The 27,997-nt window shown below is 46.0% G+C and overlaps 1 protein-coding gene and 1 long non-coding RNA gene across 3 annotated transcripts; one reads left to right on the top strand and one right to left on the bottom strand.

The window, feature by feature from the left end:
- The first annotated feature begins 12 nt into the window (after positions 1-12).
- Positions 13-27,713, top strand: LOC147186265 (uncharacterized). 2 transcript variants are annotated; one of them, XR_015099391.1, is made up of 8 exons: positions 13-242; positions 315-402; positions 2,077-2,138; positions 23,447-23,612; positions 23,682-23,886; positions 23,981-24,186; positions 26,395-26,607; positions 27,588-27,713. It is a non-coding gene; the product is annotated as an uncharacterized LOC147186265 (long non-coding RNA). The 2 variants fall into 2 exon arrangements; XR_015099390.1 differs by having other exon boundaries at positions 16-242; positions 23,753-23,886.
- Positions 22,287-27,741, bottom strand: LOC147186264 (DENN domain-containing protein 2A-like). The gene is made up of 18 exons (XM_086103839.1): positions 27,050-27,741; positions 26,644-26,720; positions 26,468-26,559; positions 26,072-26,257; positions 25,918-26,011; positions 25,664-25,714; positions 25,399-25,601; positions 25,222-25,331; positions 24,659-24,728; positions 24,241-24,318; positions 23,992-24,132; positions 23,732-23,880; positions 23,438-23,615; positions 23,328-23,369; positions 23,155-23,263; positions 22,685-22,942; positions 22,488-22,574; positions 22,287-22,360 (listed from the first exon to the last, which is right to left on the bottom strand). The coding sequence occupies exons 1-18, from the start codon at positions 27,739-27,741 to the stop codon at positions 22,329-22,331; spliced, it is 2,649 nt and encodes an 882-aa protein (XP_085959965.1). The 3' UTR covers positions 22,287-22,328.
- Positions 27,742-27,997: the final 256 nt, after the last annotated feature.

Here is a 27,997-nt window from a genome sequence, read left to right as displayed (position 1 = left end):
TACACTGCAATTAGTTTCATTGGCTGCCTCTTTCCTGTTGATATCAGTGTGTAGGAGGCACGCACGCACACGTACACGCACTCAAAATGTGCACGTGCGTATGAGCTATTCCTGTAATACCTCACTCCGCCTGCAGGCGCGCAAGTGTGCGCTGAGCTCATCGCCTCGCAGTATTTATTTATTTTTCACCTTTGACATCACACCAGCACGTTACCACCGCCTGAGTACAAATCGCCAAAAGGGTAACAAAGTGGTTTTAAGCATTTGTGTATTTACAATGTTTACATTTTTGTCACGTCTGTTTTTGCCATTAGATTCACCTGGTGCAGGTAAGCCCCGCCCCAATCCAGCTTCCTGCCTGCACCCCCTGTCCCCAACTGTTTGCCAAATATGAAAGCTCAGGTATGTCTTTATTTTGTTCTTCTTCTTCCTATTATTATCATTATCATATTCTTCAAAAGTATGTTGATTGTAGCCATTTTAAAAAATGTGCAATGAGGTTTTTGTTCAGATATCAAATTTGTGAGTTGAAGTAGCAAGTAAGCATTATTGTTATTTTCTGGCCATGTCAGTAAAAGCTTTTTCATTGCCTGAGTTAATGAACGGTAATTGTTGCTCCAGATAACGAATGAGGGCAATAAACGCTGAAGGCTATGAATAGATATTCACCAGAAGGCCTATAAAAGAATGAGCTCACTTCTTGGCTGTCATTGCCAAAGAGGAAGGCAGAGTGCCGATATTCCTTTAGAATTTGTTTTCATGCGGAAATACAACTTCCCCATGCAAGCTGGTATTAATTCAGCCCTTCTTCCGCGTCATTTTTGTCTCGTGGTCACACCATTGTGATGGCCGAGCTCTTTTAATTTTAGTCAGCGTGGAGCTAAAAAGCGGATCGTTCGGCCAGATCGTTTTGTGGCGTGGGATGTAAACAAACAAATCTGCCAATGTGAGCTCTTGTCTGGCCGATGTGACCTTTCCAAAAACGGAAGAAAAAAAAACTGGGCTCATGATATGTTGGAAAACCATCCTCTCCCGGTTGTAGTTTATGTTTTTCATTAAGCCCCGAGAGCTCAACATTGGAGAGGAGACACCGATCAAGTGCAGCTCACGCTAATAACCTCAGGCCACGACTTTTCCCCAAACGCGTGTTTGCACTCGTTGCTTGGATACGCGTGGCAGTGTGTCACCTCAACAACATATTAACCAACTTACACCAAAAAAAAAGTTTTTGGAACGGGCTGATCTTTTGGACCCCACCACCACCACTACCACTGCTGAGTGAGCAAACTTATGATCCCATGACTAATGTTTGACCCGAGGGCAGACGTGCGGCTACAGGAAGTATCGGCGTTTGTGGTGGTGGGGGGGGGGGGGGGGGCAGTCAGGTCAAAATGTTTAGTTTTTTTGTTTTTTTTTTTAAACATTTATTTGGCTTCTTTTTCTCCTCATAATTGTATTTTGTTGTTGTTGTTGTTGTTGTTATTCCGTTAATTGTTGCACATTCGGGGGAACAAATGTCACCATGTGATTTTGCGGCTTGTTTCAAGGACATGCGTTGATTTCTCCCCCCCCCATCCTTCATACAAACACACAAGTGTTTTGGGTTTTTTTTGGGGGGGGGGGTTGGTTTTGGTTTGTTTTTTTCTGTCTCAGAAATTGGTAAATCCCCCACCATGGCCTTGTTCCTGCCCACGGTGTTTTATACACTGCGCTTCTCACACACAGCGCTTTACATGAGAAGCTCTCACTTTTTAGTGTGTGTGGGGGGGGGGGTGATTGAATACTGCTCAATGAGAGCGACTTCCCCTCTAGGCAGTTTTTGTCTTTCTTTGAGTGGTGGCGGGGGGCAGCGATACCACAAGAAAAAGCACCTCTATGTGTTTTTTTTTGCAATTTGGCGAGCGCGAATTTGCGAGAGATTAAGACAAAATTCATCACACAGCATGACTTTGTTTTATGATTGCCACTCATTATGAGCCTTTTACAACACGATACTACTTAGTATGATATCTACTTAGTATCGTGTTGTAAAATGTCTGAGTCAATGATTGACTTTTGTTTCAATTCACATGACAGATGGGGGTGGAGGAAGAGCTGCGGCGAGCGGAAGGAGTCAAGTTCATCAAGTCGTCGTCAAGGTAAAGTTCACCCCTTCATATCGCCACTAGAAAACAAGTTCGGCGATGTGCGTGTGTACTGCACTGCCATCCCGCCCTGTGCAGACGTCGCCCGAGTGCGTTCTTAAAAGCGGATTTCACAGCGCGGTCGTGGCCTCCAACACGCCAGAGCGTACGCGTGGGCTAATCTCCCCGCCCGCAAACCAAAAACGCTCTCCAGAACAAATAACCGGCTTGTGATTACGTTTCACCGTTAGAAGCCCGGCTTGTCGAAATGTGCAAACTGTCACGCTGGTGAGGAGAGAAGTGGATCTCAATACAAAAACAGGATCAACTCGGGGCACAATCACACCTGCCCCATCGGCTAAAACTGTCATATTGAATCAATATGCTCAAGAGTGTTCGTGTAGGAACGAGGGCACCGCACTTTGGCCCCGGTCCAGTTTCCTCAACGCTGCTTCTATACGAGCTTTCTTTCGTCACCTCCTGCGTGCTATCTGACCGCTGTTTTAAGACACGCTGACAACACTGCGGCTCTTTCGGGTCAACGCAGAGTGCAAATAAGGACAGCGAGCCGATTTATATCATCGCGGCACATTCTCGGTCGTTCCTGCCGAGCGTGTATATAAAGAAAGGAATGTTTTCCACACGTAGCCGCCACATGTGGCTGATACGTGCGAGGCGTCCTCGCTGCATTCCAAAATAGTATTGCATCAAACCAAGTGAGCCGGACTGCAGAGAATTTGGTGTGCTCCTGTTGTCTTTCGTAAACAAACCAAAAATGTGACGCGTTATGTTATTTGCCGGAATTATTTATACTTTTAGCCATTTAAGTCACCCTAGAACCGTTTCCCCTTCCTCTCAAAATGGTATGTTCCCATTGCTGTTTTATATGAGCATCCACAAACCAAAAAGTGAACTGCTAAATTTAAAAAAAAAAAAAAAAAAAGAATTTTTGTAAATAATAAAACGAAATAATCCCCCTGTTTCATAAACGCTTGCTGTGGTCATCACTTCACAAAGGTTGCATCATGTTTGGTTCAAATCCAAACGTGTGTGCTGTTTGCTGCGTTCACTCTATTTTGGGAGGCAAACAAACCCTTATTTGACTTTTGGTCCCTGTTTGGGGCTTAACAAGCGCATATGCAAAACACATCTTCAGGAGATTGATTTTTACGGCGAACAACCAAACTGGTCCAACCAGCCATTCAGCAGTAGTTTAACTGTTTCCTCTCAAAAAAAAAAAAAAAAAAAAGGATAGGCAGACACAGGTGCAGTGAGACTCACAGAAAAGTTGGAAGACGGAATTCTGCGTTTTGTTTTTTTTTTTTCCCTCTCCATATGTGCGATTTCTCCTGAATACGCGCTGATGAAAGAAGGGCTTTTTCATTGTAGACTCGCACGTTGCGAATAAATAAAGGAGCATGTAATGATGTGGGCGTGTGCGTTTGTCCATATGGGTGTGTTCCCTTACATCATATGACTTTTTTTTTTTCTTCTTTCATGTGTGCGTGCAGACATAAACGGCATTTACATGTCTCCACAACAGTAAACGCACCTTGCGGCCGGCACACTTTGTGACGCGTCATGTCTGACGGTGATATTCTTGCATGCGTGCGAATAACATGTGGTCCACACCAGTTCCTAACTCAGCAAAATGTGAACGAGCGAGGAGAAATCGGCATCCAGTCGAGCAAAAAAAAAAAAAGGGGGAAAAAAGGGCTCTAATCTTAACTGCTTCTGACTCATTAATGATAATAGTACCCTTCTGGAGGCTATTTTCGGCCAACGGCGGTTTATGTCCGAGACATTTTTAGCCTGCTCTGTACTCTTTTATTTTTCTCTTTTTTTTTTTTTCTTTCCAATTTCTGAAGGAAAATAGATGCGAGCCGAGAGACCTCAGACCGCAGCACGGAACGATGTCAGGCCCATGAAAGAAAAAAAAAAAAGGCCAGAAATCAAATAAGTACAGGGCGCTCCCCTTTCTAGTCACATGTGTGCATAACACATGTAAAGAGGACAGTGATGATGTAAAATGACCTTTTAGTCACGTACATGTCCGCAGATGGCCAGATAAATTGATACATACCTTCTGAATTGAATAAACACCCATTTTCGACCTTATTTTTAATTAGGTATACCTTGCTTTTTTTGTGGATTCGAGCTATCGCTAGCTAATTGTGCGCTGTCGCTATATGTATGTCGCAATATGTACTGTGGCTGCATCCACACCCCGAAAAATTCACCTTCGGCGTTAACTTTCTCTTAAGTTGTCTCCGTTACATCGACAAAACGCCAAGCGAAGAGGCAAACGTATCTGTAATTGTAATCCAGCGAATCCCAAGACTGAACTCCAATCTGCAATTTGAAACGTTTGGAATGTGATCACGGTGACATTTGTCACACCCAGGTCACAAACTGCCACATTCTTGTCCCGATGACACCCGCCAAACAGTCACAAGGTGGATGTGACATCTCGTAGGACGACCGGCACACTTCTTGAGTCAACGAAGAATAATGGCACCGTTGTCAGTCAACATGCTGAATTATGATCTGCTCATTTTTAAGATATTTTAAGATGGAGACGGGAAGAGAATTTTGGGGATGGAGATGACTTTGGGAGGAAATGAAGAATTTATGTTACCGGAATAACGCAACAGACGTGAAATTCCTGCACGGTGACTAGCGTTTTCCTACGTGGGCGTCTTTGTGATTAATTATTTTCTTTTTTTTCCCCCATGCCCTTGTCAGCTGATGGTGCACACCCTTTGCGGAAAAACACACCTCTGGGGGTCTTAGCGCTTCTTCACTTTTCATTCTTTCTTCACTTTCTCTTTTGAAAAACGTTTTTAAAAAAAAAAGCAGCATATTTATCGGCATATGCGGTGAGAGACACCACGGCATTATTTTTATAAGGATTTAAAGTCAAAGGTCCGAGTAAGAAGCCTTGTGGTGCACCATAACTACTGTTACTGTTCTATAACATAATAACATAATTTCATTGCTCATTCGTGTCTATCTCGTTTGATATACGCGTTAACGTTTGCCAGTCACATTTGGTCTGATGACATCATAGTCTGCTTTGTGCTCCGTCTGGAATATTACCGGTACATCAAAACACGTGTGACTGTTGAGTACGGCGTGGTTCATTTTGGGTGTGCGTGTATCTCATGGTGGCAGGCAATTATAAAACCCAACCATCAACATTTTATTGCACATTATGGATTGGCTGTCATTTTATTTCCCAAATTCTTCCTCCTTGTTGTGTAACTGGATGGCCCATGTTGAAATAAGCAGGGTGGAGTTCATGTCTATTGACCTTTTGCTTTTCTTGGATATGAATGCCATTTACATTCAAAATTATAATTTTTTTGCTCACGCTGTGGCCTTGTTAAAGCAAAACTCATACTTTGACCTTCGATTAAATGCTCATGTGGACTCGCTATGTTATGTATTACAGTAGCAGCGGAGGCCTTTAAAGGGCCCCATTTAGGTCATCAACATGATCATCACAGGTTCTCGTTGCTTTTTTTTTTTTTTTAATAGATATATATTCTTAGAACATCCCGAGGGCCGATATCTTCTTCACTACAAACGGCACTTTGTTTTCACTGGGTTGAAAATAATTAATTAAAAAAAAAAAAAAGAGTAGGGCATTTATTTTCTACCTATGTCTGGGGGATTTTTTTTATTTTTTTTTACAGCTCCATGTAAAAATAAACAAGCATGCTGTCATGGGTGCTCAAGGCCTCCAATTCGAAACAAAAGTGCCGCTAGTAGCTGTGCACGCCGCCGGGCCTCCACGTGTGCAAAAGAACTCGTAGCTGAGCATACAATGCACACGTGCGTGACATCCCCCGTTTTTTTGTCCATACGTGCGAGTAAAAGGGAAGATTAGAGGTTGAGTTGAATGACATGTTAGTAGCGGGGGGGCCTTCCTGCCCGTTCCTTGCTCTTCACCACTGAAAGTCAGGCACAATAAACGGCGTCTCACATACTTACACACGCATACATGAGGCTTTTATTTATTTTATTTTTTTTTGAGCCCTGGCGTGCGAGCAGGCTTATGTAGTCAATCACGCCGAAACGCTGCTGACAGAGTGGGCACGCACACGCACTTTGACCGTCACGCAAACTCCAAATATGCAGCGGCCTTTTTCCCAGGAGGGGCCAAATTCACACTTGGACTTCTTGATTGTGCAGCCGGGGGGGGGGGGGGGGGGGGGCATCAAAGTCAGCGTCAAGGAAAGTAATAATTGGCACTCCAACACAAAGAGGATCTGTGCAAAAGTGCAATTTTAAATATAAAATAATTTAAAATAATTTAATTTTAAAAAAGATGTCATGTATTTGTCTGCAATTTTAAATGTGTATTGGTACATTTACATAGTATATCCGGCACCACTGGATTTGGAGTGTTTTGTGTGTCTTTAAAAGTGCGAAAAATATGCATCATGTAAAAAAAAACAAAAAAACTAATTTGTAATTTGTAAAATGTCATTACTCCCATTCATAAATCTAAAACAAAAAAAGCAAATGCATATAATAATGTCTCACAAATGTGTAGCCTGCAGCTGAGTACTTGGACTACTTCTGAGAAAAGCGTCAACAAAATTAACTGTATTTCAATGCGTAGATTCTAACGACTAATAAGGATTTTGAAAGTTATTTTCCAGCCCCCCCCCCCACCCCATCTTCCATCTGTTGTTCTGAGACGTGTCTGTATTTGAGTGCCCGGGGGCAAATGGAGGAGGCCGTGTTTCTTTACCGAACAGCAGGCAGCCCACGCGACTTCCACTCGTCCATTAATGCCTCCGGATCAGCAACAGGTGGTTCATATAATACCGCCAAGACTTTTTTTTTTTTCTTTCCGACGCTGGAAAAAAAAGGGGGCCCCGGAAAAATATATACTTCGGCTGACTTGGGATAACATTCTATAAATTCCCGGGGATTATATTTGATGCCGTGACCCTCCGCTCCTTGTCTCTGTTTGAAGCATGACAATCTGGAGTGTTTGACACGCTCGCAATCTGCCGAATTGATTTCATCTCCGAATGTGAGATATTAAACGTGTGTTATGTCTGCGCTCAGCCGAGCGTCCCGCTTGTCCAACGTGGCGAAGGTGCGTCATGTGTGTGGGAATGAGCAACAGGTGAAGCTCCGACGGCGCACAAGAAATCCACATGAACGGGCTTTCACATGAGCGCTTTGTTTGTTGCCGTCAGATCACGAGTTCTAAATGTACAGTATCTCAAGACTATTGCAGCTTCACGGGCAGACGAGCACTTAATGTACTCATTCCAGACTGAGCACGTGGTGTGAAGTCATGCCCATTTGTAAAGGTTGCAAACGAGTTCATCGTGATGAGAATGTACAATAATTGCCTCGGAAAGGCGCCTGGAAGTTGCTTTCACTCAGCAAGGGTCAGGGGCTCCGTTTTTGTGGTCGGCGCAAAACCAGCATAGTGGGGCGTATTTAAAAAAAAAAATCATTAAAAAAATCAAAGTTTGCGCCGTTGTGGGTGTAAACACAGCCGACTCAATTCACCAATCGTAGTGGCCCTTTAAATGTGGCACACTCGCGTCTCTGTGCGATCCGTGCGTGAGCTGAGGATTCACAGGTCAGCGGTACATTGACCCATAAAAAAGTCTCCAGAAGCCGTGCGCACAAAAAAAAAAAAAAAAGACAGGAAGCCAAACATTTCGTTTTGAAGCGGGCATTTCAGGGTCATTTTGGCCATTTCCAGAAAGCGCAGCCAGCCGTCTTGCCATCATTTGACCTTCATGACTTTACTTTTCCCACCGTTCCATTCATGTTTGCACAAAGGCGCACCCCAAATCTTTTCCCAACCGTCTTAAATTATGAACTGTTACCGAAGGCTAATGAGTCACTGTAAAAAAAAAAAAAAGTTTTTTAAATATGTCGGGTACCTTTTGGCACCGTCATGAAAAGATATCGTAAACCACTCGCGTACATTTCGGTAGTTTTATTGCGAAGGTAAACATTCGAGAGGCCGTACAGCAAGCCAAGGTCGTCGAATAATACAGCGAGTGTTCTTTTCGTTTGATTACGGAAAAGCCATCAGAAGTTTGAGCTTTGGGTCACGCGAGGGTCATGATAGCCACTTCTTCTCGCCTCCCCTCGTTGCCTCCGGGAGCCTCTTCAAAGCGGGTGAGGTCATGCCCGAAACGCACGGCAACAGCTCAATCGCCATATTAAGACTTGACATCATCTATTTGGATTGTCAAACGTGAGCAAAAAAAAAAAAAAAAAAATGCGTTCCCATCTCGGCGTGTCAACTTTTGCCCTGCTTCGTTTGGATCCTTGTGGCCATGTTCTGACCTTGTGGAATCAAACGGCAAAGTGACGCGGAGGCAGCGGCTGAGAGCGGGCCCGTGCTTTTGTTGGAGGCCCACCAAAAAAATGTTTAAAACAAAAAAAACCGCAGAGTCGAGAACACGGGGGCAGCCTGCTGTGCGGGCACTTCACGTTTGATCCAGCCAGGACGAGCGCGCGCCGATCCCGACACACAACAGCCATGTGGAATTTGGCAAGTGCCGCTTTCTTAGAAAAATGAACATTGTGTACCTTCGTAGTTTGTTTTGAGCTTTCGGCCCTGCGCAAATGTTTGCTCATTTGACTTGTTTCATGCTGGAGGTGCAGGGGGGGGGGGCTCCAAATTGACCTTTCACTTGAACTGAGCGCGGCCCGTTTTCAAGACCCGGCTGAACATTTCCTGTGAGCGGCTCTCAAAGCAGCTCGTAAACCATCTCTTGCCTCGACCGATTTTCTGTTCCTTCCGTTGTGTTTTCTCTCGGATTATGTGATCACAGGACAAACCCTCACCATAAACTAAAAAAAAAAAAAAAAAATGTCCGTAAGTGGTCACAGGTTTCCAAGTGTGCCGAGCAGCTGACGAGTGGAAATGTCAAGAGCCTAATGTGCGCCGCTTGTGCGTTTCCTGCCTCGCTGCTCCCTTTTCCTCCTCCGCTGCCCTCCTTTTCCTGCTGACTGGCGGTGATTTAACAGGCCTCACGTGAGCTCCCCCGTCCTCTGCTCAGTCTGCGCGGGCTCGCCCTGTCCAGGCCGCGATTGGACCGGGACTCCCGCCTTGGGGGGGCCGGGCCAGGGGGGGAGCACTGGTTTGCTGAAAGATGACGTAATATCCGTTATAAACAGAGTATCTTAATAATATTCAAATTGTGAGGGTTTTTTTTAACCGGGGGGGGGGGGGGTAAATGCACAAAATAACTTTTGGCGTTCAGCAGTTTTGTGCCGTCCTTGAATTGGCTAATTTGTTATTTCCTTATTTTTCGATTGCGGATCTTTTCTACATGCGTTGCGAAATCGGATATGAAATATATTAAGAGCATTGTGAAAGTTTTTTTTTTTTTTTAACCAAAAGTCACACCACCACAGACAGCAAGTTCATTCAAGTGTTTCCATGTCTTCGTATTGATCGCTGCTCAGAAATATGCTGCGTATTTTAGGAATTCAAAAGATCTTTTTGTCTGGCCCGAGGACGTGATGTCACCAGATAGCAAGTGGGGGAATTCTTCAACATTCCTTGAATGGGAATGTGAGCATTACCCCCCCCCCCAAAACAAAAAAATGTACACTTCAGAATCAACTTGTGCCTCTTTTAAAAAAGATGAAAGGCAAAGACAGCGAGGGGGCAAAGTTCAGGGGGGCTCCGGAGGTGTGCGCGTGATAATCAGTGCGAGGACACAATGGCAGGATCTGTTGAAATGAAAAGTTCAACTCCGGAGTGCCGATGAAAGTGAAAAGGAGACGAAAAGGAGGGCCGCAAAATGTCATTTCATCGCTTAAGAAACGCAGACGAGAAATCCAGATGTCCCCCCGGCATAGGTTGCGGTTGTCTACCGCGGTGCATTTCGACTTCCCTAGTGGAAATAAAGTGTCATAAAATGCGTCGAAAAGTCGACGAGACTCTTTCCACAATCCCTCCGATGACTCACGAGCGCAGGCGAGCCCCTCCGATGTCCCCGTCGCCCTTTGAAAGCGCCAGACGCCGACAAATAAACACGGCCTTTCGATTGAGTCAGCGAACGGGGCCTTATGTTTGACCTCCGACCCCGCCGGTTGACCCCTGCCGCCGCTCAACTCTCGTGAAGAGCGGTGTGACGTTGAAACGCTTGCCGTTCTTGAAAAACAATTAGCGGTACACCAAAATAGATAAATTAATGAAAGTAAATGATTCTTTATTTTCTCCGCACGTTCTTCCTTGCGGCATCCGTTCATGTTGTTTTAGTTCCCCCGCCGTTCATTTCCCTGGCAAAGCGTCTGTGCGGAAAAACTGTCACGTCATTTCCATAAACAAATGAACGAGCGACGCAAACACGCGCGCCACATGTTAGCGCTCGCTTTGCCCGACCGTCATCTTCGCCCTTTTTGCATGGCGAGCGCGGAGGGCCCAGGCGCTGATAGATTGTCGATAACCGCCGCCTGGTGCGGCAAAAACTGCACGGAGGGGAGGGGGGCGTGGCGTGAAACCACTCTTGAGGTCTGAATAATGAGGAACTGTAACCGTCACGAGCCAGGTCAGAGTAAATATTTTTACACTAGAAATATCACAGAAGAAAAAGGTCCTGCCGAATCCATCCGAGCTGATTCCCACTTCAAACGAACTGTCAACGGTTTGCGTGTGGGGGGGAAAAAAATTTGCCACGTCGTCGAAGACATAGTTTGTTTTTGGTTACATTTGTTTTCAGAAAGGAAATCGCGGGTCGCTGCGAGTGAGGGCATTCAGGAATCGCCGCGCGGCGTGGAGGACTAGATGGGTCTGATCTGTGCGGGGTTGAATAGTCGGCTTTTGTGGAGCGTCGCGTCCCTCTCTTACTGAGCGCTCGCATGTCCCATGCGCTCTCACATGTTGTAGCTTATTATTAAAAGTGGGTCTGCGATAGACATGCGGCGAAAGACATGCGGCGTTGCGGAAGGGAAAGGAGAAGGAGAAGGATGTCAAGGTCACCGGGTTCCTCCACGCTCGACTTTACCACAGAATCATTCCTCCCCCCGCCTCCTTTTTGCCTTTACCACACACACCAACGGTCTGACTCTCAAAGCGAGCCGCTTATGAAATTTGCCACATCGGCTCCCGCGGGCCACTCGGCCAAGACGAAAAAAAACCAAACTTGCGCCGCGTCTTTTTCCGCGCTCAGCTTAGCAGGCCCCGTCCGTCCACACGTGCGCGTTTAGCTCCTGCTTGCGGCGTACTTGTTGATTTATAGCTTCGGTGTTTTTATTTGATTTTTTTTTTTAGGCCTCATCAAGAATGAAAAAAAATGGTGTTGCGGATTTTACCAAGCAGAGCTAATACGTCAGGAATCTGTGTGGCCGGCGACGCCCACAAACGGACGGCATGCTACGCCACTTCTGCATTTGGTTGCCAGAGCTCCAGGGAGTAGTTCTAGACGGGGGGGGGAAAAAAAAAAAACCTTTTGTGTTTTGAATTCATCATCTGATGATTCACGTAACGCTTTTGCTACCACGCCAACGATTGTACGATGAAAAGATGCCGAGCAGCTTCCCGGTTCACCACGACTGCAATGAGATCGCGTCAAATGAAATTCAAAATAATGTAAGGCGTTGGAAGTTTACGTCGGAGGATCAGGTAGTAAACAAGCTGTAAATTGCAGTTTCGCCCAATCCAGACAAGATGGGAGGGACCTGAGCCGAGGCTACGAACTGCAGACAGAGTTGGCGAAATACTGGTTGCTATCCCGATGCTACGCGTCTCCCATTTTGTCTTCCGATGACCCGCAAGAAAGCCCCTCTTTCCTGGATTTTCCCCTTTTGCTTTCCTCTCACCTCTTTCTGCTTGCATCGCCGTCAAGACCCGAGATTTCCAATAAATATTTTGTTGAGAGCCAAAAAAAAAATTGTTTTGGTTGTTTGCAACCAAAATTGGAGTTGAGTATATTTCTTCCAGGGCACCCTTCAAGATTTTGAGTGTTATGTTGACTTATTCAGGAGGTTCCCACAGTTGGCATAACAATTGTTCACCAGTTTCCAAAATGTGGTTGTTGGAGCCAAAACATGTATTTTCCAGAAGAAAAAAAAATGGCGCTTTTTGTTTACTCCTTTCCCAGTTTGGCATCAACAATTGCTCCCCCATTTTTGAAAACGGCTTTTAATCGTCATCTGCGATCTTGCCTCTGTTCACGTATCGTACGTAGGCGCCGCCCTGTTCGATGAAGTCACCGACGTCGCGCCGGAACCCAAAGCCGGCCAGTCAGACGAACGCGAGTCCGACGTCGGTACCTCGAGTGGCTTCTCACTCCGAGGAGAACCATCGGGCCAACCCTCTTGCGCCTCCACGTCCAAAACAACACTCGGGCCCACTCCAGAGCACTTGGATGAGCTTTTGCCTCTGGCGCAAGTCACCAGTACAATAATCTGGTCGCCGTCCAAAGACAATATTTGTCAGAGTAGCCCCGTTCCAGCCCTTTTTCTGTTTATTACATTCTGCAGCCTGGGAACAAAACGGTTTAGGGTTTCAAACCTGGAGTCTGAAGTAGGACCCCCCCCCCCCCCACCCCCCAAACATAAGCGCTTGGAACAGCCCGGCAGGAACTTTGCATTCAAACCGCTTGTCAAACGGCGGGTAATATAGAACGCTCTTATCACGTTTGAACTCGTTAACTCGGCGTGCCGACAAGTGGCTGTCATTCGACTGAATTCGGGGGGTGGGGTGGGGGGGCGATTTAAGTCCACGATATATGCGGGTGATTAAATGGCGGGGAGGGAGTGATCGAATTTGAGAGCATGCCACGCAACGGCAGAATAAGATTTTCGTTTTACATTGAAGAAATTCTGGCACGGTTACAATGCTGGGCCACATCAAAACTGGCCCGCTGCACTTACAAAAAAACAAAAACAAAAAAAGTTGTGCAGTGAAGTCCAACGCCGGACGGGAACATGACACACGAGGAGGAGCGCTGTTCCGGGCCGTAGTCCAGAATGTCAGCCTTCGGCGGCATCCTTCAGATTTGGCCCCCGTTTTCTCGCAGGAATGTCTCGCTTTTTAAGGCCAAGGTGCTGATTGCTCCAAAAAAAAAAAAATAAATAAAAAGGCTGGCACGAATGGTATGCGGCAACACAATCTGCCCTCGCTTCCTTCGTCTCGTTGAAAAATACTTGGTGGCATACGTTACTAGCAACGACAAAAAAAAAAGAATCCGAAACGTGCCGTAGAATCCAACCGGTCGCCATTTTCAAAACAAAATTGTGTCCAATGCACCATATTTGAGTCGATTCCGCCTGAAATGATTTTGATCACCTCGATGTGAAATGACCCGGCTTGATTTTTTTTTTTTTTTTTTTTGTGCCGCCTCGAGCGTTTCCTCTCCAACACCTGCTTGAACAATTTGCTCTTGATGGGGTGGCTTCATTTGTCCAGATTGCCTGCGTAAGATGCGCTCCAGGACTTGCGCTCTGCGACTTTTTCGACCACTTTTTCTCGTGCGAGAAACCCCACAGAGGACCACGCTGCAAATAGTTGTTTGCCCAACTTGGCAACGCCGTAGTTCACCTGCTGCCGTTTTTAATCCCGTGAGCCGATTCCTTGTGTGGAAAAGCCGGTTTGGTTTCACGACTGAAACCACAAAATTTTAAGATATTGGCCCCCGACCACCACATTGACCAAATATTTTAAAACTTTTTTCTCTTGCAGTTTTTGAGTGCTTTGTTCACTTATTGAACAGTTGGGGCAAGACAATCGCTCACCCCGATTTTCTTGATGCATATCGCGCCTGAAGCAAATCGATATCTTAGTTTTGGCAGCAAAAAAATGAACCTGCTGAAATGCAGCCGCGTTCAAGCCCAAACGGTTCTGCTCGGCCAGGTCCGGGTCTACGGGGTTGGAATCCCTTTGACGGGAAGTTCCAGACGTTTACTCGGAGGTAGCGAGCGGGAGCCGCGGACCAAGTCTGTGTTTGTTCAAGCGCACGGGATCGGCTCTGGGACGCCTTTCTCAATAGCCCGAGTGATGGATGTTTTTCGGAATCGCAACTTTATTTATTTATCCCCCCCCCCCCCGAGCCCCTGCCCCCGCCCATTTCGGAAGGGTCCAGTTGAATTCCACAGACGCCTGCCTCACTTCCCAGGAATTTTTCGTGTATGGCCGCCGTGCTCCGTGAGTCTTTGTGTTGCTTTGCAGCTTGTTTTTTTTTTTTGTTGTTGTTTTTTTTCACGACAAAGACATGCTGCAGTCCCATTTCATACGCCAGACTGCGTTTCGTTTGAACAGCCTTAACGATTATAAGCGCTTTTGTAAGACGGGATGCGCTCGGCCGACTTTCTTGGCGCGCATCTTTCGCTCTCTGGACGTGACGAGAGCGGATGAGCAATCCAAAGGCAAATTGACAACATGTGTACGAGAGGGTAATGCGACGCCGGGCGAGCCGACAACCCAAACACGGGCCACCTGCTGCGGGGTTTTTTTTTTTTGCGAGAGAGAGCTGAGTCCGGCCCGCGCCACCGAGCGGGCCTTTTGGGATTGTGACGGGGTTCACACGAGGCCACGGTGGCAAGAGGCCATTACGCGGCCTGACATCCACGGTTAAAGTTTGGGGAATTTTGCCCTCAGCGGCCGCAGCACACGATGGTTTTAAGGTACATTGGCTTTGGAAATACTCAGAGCGGACATTAAATATGGTTTTCAGCGCTAATACGAAGAAAAACCTTGACTTAAAATAATAGAGTATGTAACATAGAGATCTATGTTACATACTCATACAGGGGAATGTTCCTTCCCCTTTCATAGCATGACCGTCGTTGATAGATCTAGTGTTGGTTGCGGCCAAAACTTTGGGTTCGGACCAAAAACAATCCCAGGTTTTCAGTTTTAGAACCAAATTCATCGTGTGAGGATAGGTTGGCTCAACGCAAGAGAAAATTGTCTTTTTTTTCCCCTCCTATCAAGTCTTTTGTTGACTTATCTAGCACTCTGACATAACAATTGTACACCCGTCTTCTTTTTTTTTTTGCCTGTTTTGAACTCTCCGCGTTACTCTACGCGCTGAGCGCTATTCGTTGCCACGACTCTGTTTGGTATCCTGCCGCCGCCGCGAGAATATAGATGCACTGCAACCGCTTGCCAGCGATCACGCGCGCGCGCAGACTGTCAGACAGACACACAACGCCACTCGTGCTTGTCACTTTTAGGACAAGAGTCGGCGACACGGGCGGCACGCAGATAACTCGAGGCCGGCCGCTTCCTCCTTTCCCACATTTATCATCACACTTGCGTTACCTCATGTGAACATGTGAGTCAACAAACGGCGCGCTCGCTGCCGTGTCCTCATGTGACAGAGCAGGGCGACGTTAAACAGTCGCAACGGGGCAAACATCTCGCAGCCGTGTTAAGCCCCCCCCGCCCTGCCCACCCCCCAAAAAAAGTGGTGTCAGATGATATCTATTTATAGGCCATTGCAGCAGTTTTGGCGTGCCGGACCGGTTTCTCGATCTGGAAATGTCCTTACCGCAATCATGCACATTTTCTCCGATGGATTCGCCATGTGCTTCCCTTCCCAAACTCGCGGCCTTGCGTAAATCACCGGGGTGGGGGTGGCGGGGGGGGACTTTCGGCATGGATCGCAGTTGCGCGGCCCTACAAATGAATGCTTTGAAAAGATTTTTGGTTTTCGATCAAACAGTTTTGACATTCACGCACAAACGAACTCGAATGGCAGTCGGAAGAGCAAACACCTCCACCAAGGCATAACAATCCTTGGCGAGAGTTGCTCAACCGGTTTGGTCCCGGCCCCACTTGACCCCGATAGCAGTGGACCGCATAGACAACTGCCAATAAAACCCCCAAAAAATATTTTGCAAGTCCTTTATTTCTTTAGGTCAAGTGGTTCCAATTCAAGGAATTTGGTGCAAAGACTCCCAACAATTGTTTAATCATTTTTATAAAGTTATTTTTTTTTTTATTCACTCCATTTCAATTAATTTTATTTATTTTTGTCCTCATTTAATTAGCTTTCGTGACCTATAACCTCGCACCCAGCCTGTCGGTGGTGAAAATCCATTTGAGAAATCAATCGCCAGAACAATCTGGATCATCGGCAAAAGCAAATTGCCTTTGTCATTGCCCTGCTCGCGAAACGTGTTCGCGTTTTAGACCGCAGCCGAACGCGGACGTGCTTATAATTTGGCGGTAGCTTAAGCAAATACGATCACGGGTCTCACGCGCACACCTTGATGACATGTAAATCATTGAGGACGCACAAAGCCGGAGCCTCCAAAGGCGCCTTTTGTGACGGCTTCGCGTTAAAGCAAACAGTCACCAGCGGATACGGCGACCTCGACACACCGCGACGAATGACCGAGTGACAGCTTGAAGACTAATTGCGAGCGGCTCATTGCCTTGTGAGCGCCTCGCTAAAAACGCCCCACTTCACTGCTGTGCAACAGTCCAAATGTGTTTTTAATCGTCGCCACTCTCCAGTCTATTTGGACTGTTCAATTTAGGTAGAACTAGATCACATTTCCAGCCAGAATTTGATTTTTGCAGATGGTGGGGAGAGAAGAACAAAAAAAAAAAGAAAAAAAAAAAGCCAATTGTTGTCGACTGACTGGCAGACGCCGTGTTGACGTTGGCGGGCGAGCGAGCGCCTCGGCAAAGAAAGAGGAAGAAGGAGGAAAGCTTCGGGCCGGGCTCGTAAACGCGCCTGCACTCAAGCATTGAATTTAATAAACCTGTGCTCGCGCAGAATGAAATGTTATCCGGCTCGTAATTTAACCACTGGAGGCTCGCCGTTGTTGAGACATGACGGGTTCACATGGGAAGGTGATTCACTGCCTTTTTGTTTCACTTGCAGGGAGGAATACATTTCAATGACTGTTTTTTTTTTTTTTTGGGAAGCCCAGAGAAAACAATCAGAGTGTCGTAACATATTCGCCTCCTGTCACTAAAGCGAAAAAAAAAAAAAAAGGCTCAAGGGGACATCTTATGGAAAATTGGGAGACGATTTGGGTTAGCCAGTGGACGCTCAGTCTGGACGCCGATGAGTGAAACATCAACATCGCCTCGCGTAATTGTGTTAGCAAAAAGTTTTGGCGCGCATTGTTATGTAACCTGCGCTATTTTTTTTTAGGCTATATTTTAGTTTGGCAAATTTTCACCCTTTTTATTTTCACCCTGTTTATATTTATGCTTGCTGCAGCCAAAACCTTTTGGAACCAAAAACGGTTCCCGGTTTTCAGTCCCAAAGCCCGACAACCTTGTTCGCGTGAAATTAAATGACGTCCAGTATTTGAGGCATATGCTGAAAATAGGATCCAATGAAGGTGCAGAATTGATCGAAATTTGAATTTTGGGGGGCCTGATGAGGAAAAAAAATAAAAATAAAATAAAGCAGGCAATACAAAGCGTTTAAATCTGTTCAAAGGAACTTGGAGAACACACACAAGGCACAGGATGGGGAGAGATGAGTTTATGTACCAATGGCGCGGACCACCCTGGAAGTGCGCTGACAAAGACTCCCCACAACTTGGAGTGCAAGAGTGCGTGTCCACTCCAGAGGCTGTACACACACATACACACGCATGCACATGACACACACTCTCTCCTCAAAGTAGGATGCAGGGAGACTTTTAGAAATTGTGAGGGTTTTTTTTTTTGTGTGTGCTTTGGTCACTAATTTAGCAGTTTGGCTTAGCAATTGTTCACATTTTTTAAAAGTATTTTTTTAGAGCATTGACTGTTTGATTGAGTTATTGAACAGCTTGGCATAACAATTGTTCACCCGTCTTCTTTGCTCAAACCATATTGTGTGAAAAAACTTGACTGAAACTAATAGAGTACTTTCTATTGAAAAATAGATATATATTGTTTCAACTTTGCAGTATTTTGTTCCGGTATTTCTCAGTTCAGCATTTCAATTGCTCGCCCACGTATTTCTGATGCAATCGGTGTTGCAATCAAAAAGCTTTTAACGTCATGGTTATTGCAGCCATACCTTAAAACGGTTCCTGGTTTTCAATTCGAGAACCAAATTCCGTGAGAAACAATGACCGAATCTAACGGAGTACTTTCTCGGGTAGTTTGGCATATGTAAGACGTTGGGATACTGTATTGTTTTTTTTCAAGCTGTCCTTGACCCAAATTAATTGTCTAAGAACCATTAAAAAAAAAATAAATCCTGGGGTATGTATGACGTTTTCGCAAACCTGACTGAGATAAATGAAGAGACACAATGGGAAAGGTGGGGGAGGGGGGGTGGGGGTGAGAGGGCGGGAGGTTGCAATGTTGCGAGCGTCCGATACCGTGACTAATGCTGGTGTAATAGCGACGTGGATACACGTGCGCACATGCAGCTGCAGACCACGAGGAGACAGTCGGGAGTCCGCGGTGACGCACCCTCATCAGCCCTGCGAAATCGATGTGTGTGGCCCGAGCCGGACTAGTCACCCTCCTCTGTGAACTCGCCATTTTTCTTTTTTTTTTTTTTTTACTATGAAAGGAGAGTAAACATAGGCTTGAAAAAAGGGTCAAGCGCATGACCCACAAGTTTTTGGGGGGCTTGATTCTCACACATCTCTCACTTTTTTCTGTCGTCTTTACATATCGGAAGGAAAAACTTTCTCCCCTCACAATCGAGTCTTATTTACGAACACTGTTATGCTACTAACAGCACACGAGAGACGGCATGATTTAGTACCGCAATTTAATTGGGCCGCTCGTTTTGATTTGCCCATTTTGGGCACTGGAAGGCAAGAAAAGTACGTCCGCCACTACTGTTAGTAGTCAATACTACTCAATAAGATCCCGTATAATTAGTCATTATGATTGTACCAAAAACAAAATTGAATCGGAAAACTGATTTGGATTTAAAAGACGTGAGTGCATCAACTGTATGAGAAATGGACACTCCTTGCCACGCGACAGTTTATACTTCAGTCCTTCCTTATTGTTTTGGGTGAAAGTGTCCCTCCTAAGCATTTACGGGCAATTTCTGCGGGAATTACAATTGCAAGCGTTCCCAAATGGGCTTTGATGGCTCTCCGTCTGGCCATCGGAAATGATTCAGTTCGGTGGCATGCGCGGCGGCGCTCGCAGCTGGACCATGCACCTGCGGCCAGGACAACAACCAGTCGGGTGCAACCGTTTGCATGTGTGCTTTGCAACCAAATCCCCCCCCCCCCCACAACCCCCCCCCCCCCCCCCCCCACGTTAAACTCGATGGCACGCTTCGGGTTCGGTTTTACAGTAAATCAAACTCAATGACTCCGTTTATGGGAGAGAGTTGTAGTTTGACGAAAATACTCCAAGGCAACCTAGAATAATATGTACAAAATATCATATTGCACAAGGGATATTAGCGTAATAGCAGAAAATGTCCAAAGCAGGTTGCATGATTGATGGGTGTGGCGGAAGGTTTTAAAAAGTATGACGGAAAATGACATCGACTTTCCGTTGTGACTGATGGCGAGTGACGCTCATTTACCGCGCCTTCCCTAAAGCGCGCATTACTCCATAAATCATGTAATTAGTACAAGGCCACCTCGGGGGAGCTTCAAATGTGGCTCGCAAACTTTAAAATGAGGTCAATAAATCTCCAGAGAGAAGTCATGTCAAGTTGGTGGTTTGCCTTTAATGGACTGTGAAGTTTGCATGATGCTTTACATGTTTGCCCCCCTCCCTGATTTTTATCACACTTCAAACCAAAGACAGACAGAGCCGAGCCATGCTGTCAGTTCAAAGTGTGTCCGGAACTTCTTTTCTACGGCTTTGAAAACATTTCAAATGATCAAACTAATGTAAACCTCAGCATTTAATGAAAACGACATCATGCAGAGTCGAATGATCTCGCTTTGCTTCTTCAGGACCTGGATGGCTTGACTGTTTCATTGGATTGACTTTGCGAGATATTAACTCATTCACTCCCAAAGACGTTTTTAAACGTCTTTTCAGACTTGGTCTAGATTTGGCTGGTACTGAATGAGTTAAAATCGGTGTTAAACACCACAATATAATTTTTAAAAAAAACGATAGCAAGAGGTGGAAAAACGATCCCATAAATATACTGTATATATATTGTTTTGTTTTAAACCAAGAAGAAGATGAAGTTCTCCTACTTCGCAACACATGTGACATATGCATGAAGAGAGATATTCGGCAGAGAAGTTGGAAAGCTCCGGGGGTCAACCCTCGCTGACTGGAATTGATTTAAACCATAATTACCTCCGCAATAACGCACCCGTCGGTTTGAGCTGAAGCCCAGGTGGACAACAGAAAAGCAGCCTGGCACCGATTTGAGTTGATGGCATCTGGCCAAGTATCCGCATACACACACGATTCCCCCCCCCCCTCCCCACCAAACCCCCACCTCCACCAGAACCGGAGCGAGCAATCTGTCAGCAGCTGTCAATGCTCGTCTCTTTCTCTTTCTGTCTCTCTCTTGGCGTCCATTTTTCTTTCTGCGGGCGTCTTGACGAGATCGTCCCATGGCGTTTTTGCTTTCCCACTGGGGGAGGCACATGGAGCCAAGATTTTTGATTTGTTAACCACTGACAGATTTACTCTATTTTACTGAACTGTTTTATTTATATATATATATATATATATATATATATATATATATATATATATAAAGGCCAAAAATGTGGTGTTCTACAAGGTAGCACTGTTGGTCCCCTCATGTTCTCTAAATACGTAAGATTGACGTGTTTTTCAACAAAACTTTCATCCTGTGGTGTGCCACAAGGTTGAATCCTTGGCCCTCCTCATGTTCTCTGTCTATTTACAATAAAGACAACTAGAACAATAGATAGACAACACAAAAGGCAAGACAGGGTAAATGTTCATGCTGCTCGATTGGTAAAACTCCATGTCTTCATCGATTGCTTCCACAGCCATACCTCATTTGCGTTCACATTGATAGAAAATCCTATTTACAGTATCCACTCGTGGTTTGCCTTAATCAGGTCCATATACAGTATGAACGCTGTTGTGTGTGCGTGTGCGCATGTGTGAGTGTTTGTGTGTGTCCACACATGGCCTCCAGACACATTTATGGTGCAGGCAACGGCTGTCATCTCTGAATGGGCGACTGTCTTCATTGCATAATTCATCTTGGTGAGTGTTTTTTTTCTAATCTTTTTCATAGATGTTGGTCGACGATTATCTTTTCCATTCCGAGATGTGAGTGTTCTTAGTGGCTTCTTTGAGTGTGATGTGATCACTCACCTGTTCCTTGGCTCATGTGTAGATTTGCCCCGGTGTCAAAGATTTTACAGCCTTCCTCATACTACGGCGCTTCCTTTTTCCTGACTCATTAACCCATTTAATCGTTCACATGCCCGCAATCTGCATGTGCATTCACTGCGCAGCGCTTTTTTTTTTTTTGTTTATGCATCAACATCTGTCCATCAGGGCGACGGTTCGATGCGGCGCTGACCCAGCGCCCCCAGGGTGTCTCAGGCCCAGACAATACGCTACTATGCTCTCATCTGCGCACCTGTGTTATGCTTTCACGGCGACAAAAGATGTGCTTTTCCTCTTTGCGGCCGGCTTTGTTTCCATGACTCACATCCCGAAAATAGCGTTCGCCACCGCCGACCCTGAACCCGAAAACTCTTTGTACGGACGAGGCCTCGGTGGCTTTGAGCGCACAAGCGCAGCAGTTGTGTGGTTAGTGAATGTGTGGCATGTGGACCAGTCAGTGAGTGCAATTGGCATGTGAATGCTGAATGAGCACATCGTTTTCGTGATTTTTTTTTGTTGTTGTTGTTGTTTTTCCTATCTGGAACATTTCAATCAAAGTGTCGTCGGTCAAATTGACCCAAGAGTTTTATTGTTTCTTGAGAAACGTGCGGATAATATACCAGTGTAGGATACACACTTGGATACACACTTCAGTAAGCTCGATTGCATTTCTGCACCACTGCAAACTACAACAACACTTGAAATATTGATACAAAAGTTTAATATTCTTGTTGCATAATTTTGTTTTAGAATTTCAGGATTGGACGATCAGGTGTACCTAATGTTTTGCCCCGCGACATTAAGCTACTGTAACAGCCTATCATAAAAAATATATATAATACTGCCTCCTAGTGGATGCCGGTGGATATTATGACAAATCAGTCATTTATTATTTTAAATAAAATATTTGGAGTGCTTTGAAGGAGGACACGTTTCATTTTAATACAATTTTACTCTTCATCCTTTCTCAATCGTTATTTCTTGGACAAAAATTTCATTCTGTTCCCTGCGGGGGGGGGGGGGGGGGGAGAAAAACCAAACCGAGTTAGATTGGAATATGTTGGCTGCAGCATCAGCACAACGACAACAACGAAATTACATTTCTGAGGGTAAAAACTGAAAAATATCCTCACCTAAACCTTTGAGAAACCGATTAACCCTGCGGTGTTCACTCTCGTGGATGGTGTCGAGATATTCGTGCACCCTCATTTCAAAAAGCCCTGAGGAGACATTGAAAAAAAAAGTTCTATCAGAAAGTACAATGAATGAAATGCGATTGATGATATTTGTCGATAATTGACGACGTGGCAGAGGAAGGCGATATCCGTACCATTCAGACTAGGCCCGTGTTGCTCCCTCTCCCGGACGAAGCAGCCGAACATCCGCGTCTCCATGAAGACCTCCAGGAAGCGCCTCGTGGTCTTAGAGGGGACGGCCTTCCGGAAGGCCTCCCGCTGGAAGGCGCAAGGGACGGACGGCGCGGAGGAGACGTCGTCCTCCCATTCGCTGAAGAAGAAGAGGGGATAGTGGCCTACCAGCTCCACGAAGAAGCGGACAAAGGCCTCGGTCACAACAGTGCCGAGGTGGTCTAAAGGTGGAGATGAGACGAGTCGGCTTGATTAGCGATTGCCCAGTGTCACTCTGGAGACGCCTGCGGAGCACGTTATGCTGCCTGCAATATCATCCGGATATCATACCAGCTCGAAATCGGTTGGACGATTTCTTAATTTAAATCACTTGGATGATATCCATGTCCATCAACATGTTTGTATGTGTCTTGCTTTTTCGGTTGTGCTTTACCATGGAGGGTGTCTCCTCCACCCCCGCCAGCGAGCTCTCTTCTCCTCTCCAAAACATTCTCCAGAGCGGACTGAAGCTTGGAAGGCAGGATGGTGTCTTCGTCATCCATCTTAGGAAGAGGTCAAAAATACTAGTACCGGGTCTACACATGCGGCCTTTCATGAAAAACCCACCTGCTTTAGGAATCGACTTTTCCCCAGATTGACAACCAGAACCTGCGCAGTGACCAATCGGCATCATGAAAAAGAGACTTGGCGTCTTGATGTGTGAAAATCTGTCTGACCTCTTCCAGGGGCAGCTCGCTGAGCTGAGGCAAGGAGCTGGTCAGCAGGCCCACGATGAAAGGGGTCGCGGTGCACACCACGTCCGGCATGGCAGAGGGGAGCGCGGGGATGTAGGTGTGCTGCCACACGAACGGGTAGAGGAGGGCGACCACCGCGTGGCAGCACTGGGACAAGGTACTGACGAAAAAAAATAATTGTCATGGATCTCAATGGAACAATTTCTCTGATTCTGAATTGATTCAGACACAGGTCAATGTACCTTCCGCCACCTAGTGGTGAATTCGTGTATTCACCTGAGTTTATCCGCCGTAAAGACGACCCTGCGCTCCAGAAGCACAGAAGCAAACACCCTGAGGAGAAGCCTCACGCTCAGGCAGGAAAAAAGACACTCGAAGTCCACGTGCTCCACATGCGAGTCAGACGGTCGACAAAGCTCCATCACCTGCCGGTAAAGGGATACACCAGCAACTGTAGGAACTCCCATGCCTGTTATGCATTTTTTAAAAAGTCCCTTTTTTTTTTTGTTTATTTTTTCTCAACAGACACAATGTACCTCCGTGCCCGAGCCGGGGAGGAAAGTCTTGATGGTGATGGTCCTGCCCGGAGCTGGAAACTGGGCCTCCATGATGGCTCTCATGAACGGCTGCACCAGAGCGGGAGACAGAGCCCTCCGCCTCTCCACCTCATCCAACACCTACGGCACAGGAGTCCCACACGCATCACCGCCTCCAATATACAAATGTGGAAGGTGGGTAGGGAAGGGGTGGGGGGGGGGGGTTGACTCCAATGTTGAGAGCGTTACCTTGGAGAAGAGCTTGAAACAACCAAGCCGGCTGACGATGCAGTAGACCTCTGGCAGACGTTTTCCTCGACCATTAGGCTGAAAGGAAGACATTTACTGTATAAGGGAGATTATTTTTTTTTTTTGGGGGGGGGACTTCTTGCAAGAATTCAACACATTTTTTTTTACATTACACATCATGATACAGCTGCTATATAGCCACTGCAAATGAATGCCTCCCAGGCAGGGAAGATGAAGCCATTTTTTTTTCATGCTGCATCCACGCATGCACACTTTCCCAGACATACGCTTCCTGTTTTCCCACAGGCATGCCAACATTTTTGGCACAGTTATTTATTCAGCCCTGATCGTCGGTATTCGGCCGCTTCCTGTTCACTGGCAGCTCGTATTTTATTGTTTTCAAACACTTATTATTTACCAGTAAACGGCGGCAGTATCCGAACCTCCTGCTCCCATCCTCTCCGGTCAATGCGAACGAGAACATCTCACTAGGGAGGGATGAGTCATGTTAAATACAACAAGAACGCCGCGATTGCTGTGTTATGACTGCACAAGTTTAAAAATAGACAGCTGCTAATGATTATATCATCCAAGGGTGGGTAAAATATGGCCCAGGGGCCACACATAGTCCACACTGTTTTTTAATCTGGCCCACCGAGCGCTCACATAATCACCACAAATTAAGAGATTTTGGTTTATGTTGGCTAATTTGATGATTGATTTTTAATTTACAAAGTAAAAAGGATTAGACATACATAACAATAGCGTGCATGCATGAGTGAATAGATTATAATTGAACGTTTCGACAGAAGGAAATTAGACTAGAGTTTGACGGTACATACAAATTGAAACTGAATTAAAAATGTTAATTGCCCACCCCTGGTATTAACTTTTTAGACAGATTTTTACAGTACACCCATACGGCTTTCATGTTCGCGTTGATTTTTTTTTTTTGTGATGACAAATAAGACACGGCTTTACCTCGGGTAGCTGTCTGCCGGCTCCCAGTCTTTCGCGTCTGGGAAACAAAATTTGGGAATCATCTTAAGCTGATCCTCAGTCTCCCGCAAGAATTTGAGGTTTCGTTCCAGCTGCAACACAAGAGCAACAACATGACATTATAGGGTGCAACCAAATATGGAACAAATCATTTCTGACCTTTGGCGGGAACTGCTGTGTGACTTCGGGGACATAATGGCCACCGGTTTTGGCCTTCTGGAGAGACACAACCAGGAAGTACTCAAAGAGCTGTCGGTGGTGATTGTTGTCCGCGCTTCGGGCTTTGGTATTGTTGCGCTGGAGCCCAGTGTGGCTCGGTGGGCTCAGTATGGACTGTACAGAGACCAACCTCTGCTGGTGGGCTGCATTACAACAAAAAGGCCATGAAGGAAAACTTGCAAAGCTCTTCAGCGATGTTCCTTACCTTTGGCTCGCTCTTCAAGTTCAATCTCAGAATCGCTGTTTTCGTCGCTTACTGTGAACACAACCGTAAAAGTAAAATATTCTGTATACCGACCCGAACATTTTCTTTCTATTTGGCACCTTCCCCAGCTGTCGACTGAAACTGACGTCAAAATGCCTTCGGGCTCCTATTGCCAATTTAATGGGAGCCCAGGGGCACTTTGACATCAATTTCAGTCCAAGTTAAATAGAACCGAACAGTCCAAAAGTCATCACCTCTCCCTGAGCTGGTCTCAGCATAATGATAAATCCTGCGTAGATGTTTTTTCCCGATCCGAGCCTCAAAGATGCTGTTGATCCTCAGGACCACCTTGCAAAACAGAATTTTAGAATTCCAGTAGAATCAAGCCAATTATTATAGTCGACATACCGTTGGTATCTTGCGATAAGTGCGGCTGCACGGGTCCGAGAATGAGCACGGGCTACCAGTCGGGGTGGACGGGGGACTGAGCTGGGATGGGGAAGCAACACCGCCGCTCAGCCGGTGACCCCGACGCAGGTCCAGCAGCTTGAAACTCCGACCGGAATTCTGCCTAAAAAAGCCGGGCCTTGAAGCCTGGGGAGAAGGACTCTCAGAATGTGGATTGAAGTCCATGCAGATCAGTGACGGGCCGTGTATTTGGTACCTTGGCCTTGAGTGGGAACTTGCCTGACATGCCACTTAACACCGCCATTAACACATTGCAATTACAGAAACCATCACTACACGACAAGACGGCCCACCCGCTGATTGAGAGGCAATACGCTCATGAGATCGTGTCGGAACCTTGCTTGTGTCAGCACCAGGAGAGGAGGGCAAAGAAGACTGCTGGGAGCATTGACTCTCCAACTCGATGTCCTCATACGGGTTCTCTTTGTCTGGAAGACAACTCACGTCATTGAAGAATTTGGAAAGCAGGGTTGCAGGTAATCTGTTCCACACGCCGCAACATGCTTAGTTACCCAGTATGTCTTCGTAGTGATGCTCCAGAGTCAGTGATCGCTTCGAAGCTGAAATGTCTTCATGCTCGAGTGTTTTCCTGTCAGACAGCACGCCGGAATAAATAATACTTTATGAATAAATAAATAAATATTTAGTTTGGAAAACTTCAGGGGGCCAATGATACAACCTTGCGGAACACCACCGATTTTTGTTTAAAAAAAATCAAATAAAAGCACAAGTTATTTTTTCATAAATAGCGATAGCAAAGTATGAGTATGCCGCACACCACAAAAGAAATGTAAAGGTATGAACTGGCTCAATATAGTCCAAGTGTACATACTGTCGTATTTGCGTATGTGTGCCATTTGTCACCTTTTTTAAAGTTTGACATTGACTTGAATGGCAAATTTTACATTGGTTTTTCACCTGTCGTGGTGGTTTTGTCGTCCCTTGTCAGCAGCGGGCAAAGGTTTCGTGCCTGTTTTGGGTAGCGGGGGAAGCTTGCGCTGCCCTTTAGTAGCAGGATGCTGGAAGGTGCGCTTGGGTTTGGGCAGCGGGTTCACAGGGGGAGACGCGTTGTCTTTCCTCTTCTCCTCCGCTTGTTTTTGCTTGCTCGGCGGACTGAAGTAGTTCCCGAGCTCCGGCGGAGTCTTCCCGTGATTCGCCCCCATGGCGTCCAGCTTTTTAAAAAGTGTGAATACTGCCTTCTTATCTTCGTTGCTTTGTTGTAATGTTTTTGTCACGGTAGATGTCTTTAACTGGTCCTTCGGCGGAGGCGAACGAGGCCTTAAATCAAACGTTTCCACGTTTTCTTTCTGTTCCTCGTAGGCTCGATTGCGTTCCGCCCCGGTTTGCTCTTTCTCAACCGGTGGCCTCAATTCCTCACCCATGCTGTCTTTATCGTGATGCATTTTCATACCTTGCACTTTCTTGACACTTTCCATCTCACTCTGCTCACCTGCAGCTTTCAAGCCTACACAGGATGACTGCGAGGGTTCTTTTCCTTCCCAAAGCGAGATCTTGTCCTTGATGTTGCTGCCGGATACGGGGAGCTTGTTGCCCACTAGGAGTCTTTTCTCATCGCTTCGATGGTCCGAATTGGGCCTCCGGTGAGCCATTGTGAGCCAACGCTACTCAAAGCTTCTTGGATGACAGCACTTCTCTCACTGCAGTGACAAACCTACTTTGGCCTAAACAGATTGTGAAAAAGGAAGTATTTTGATTGACGGAGTTTCAAAATATGGCATGAATGCCACTTGTGGTATGTGGGCACTCTCTACTTGTACATGAAAGAATCACTGAATTAAATAAAGAGAGAGTGGTTCAACAAACAACGTGGTTCAACTGTTATTTTTCTGATTAAATATTGGGGGA

This window comes from Hippocampus guttulatus, chromosome 22 (genome assembly GCF_054856545.1).
Source record: "Hippocampus guttulatus isolate MCC_2025c chromosome 22, RoL_Hgut_1.0, whole genome shotgun sequence".
NCBI classification, from domain to species: domain Eukaryota; kingdom Metazoa; phylum Chordata; class Actinopteri; order Syngnathiformes; family Syngnathidae; genus Hippocampus; species Hippocampus guttulatus.
This window is presented reverse-complemented; position numbering and strand designations above follow the sequence as displayed.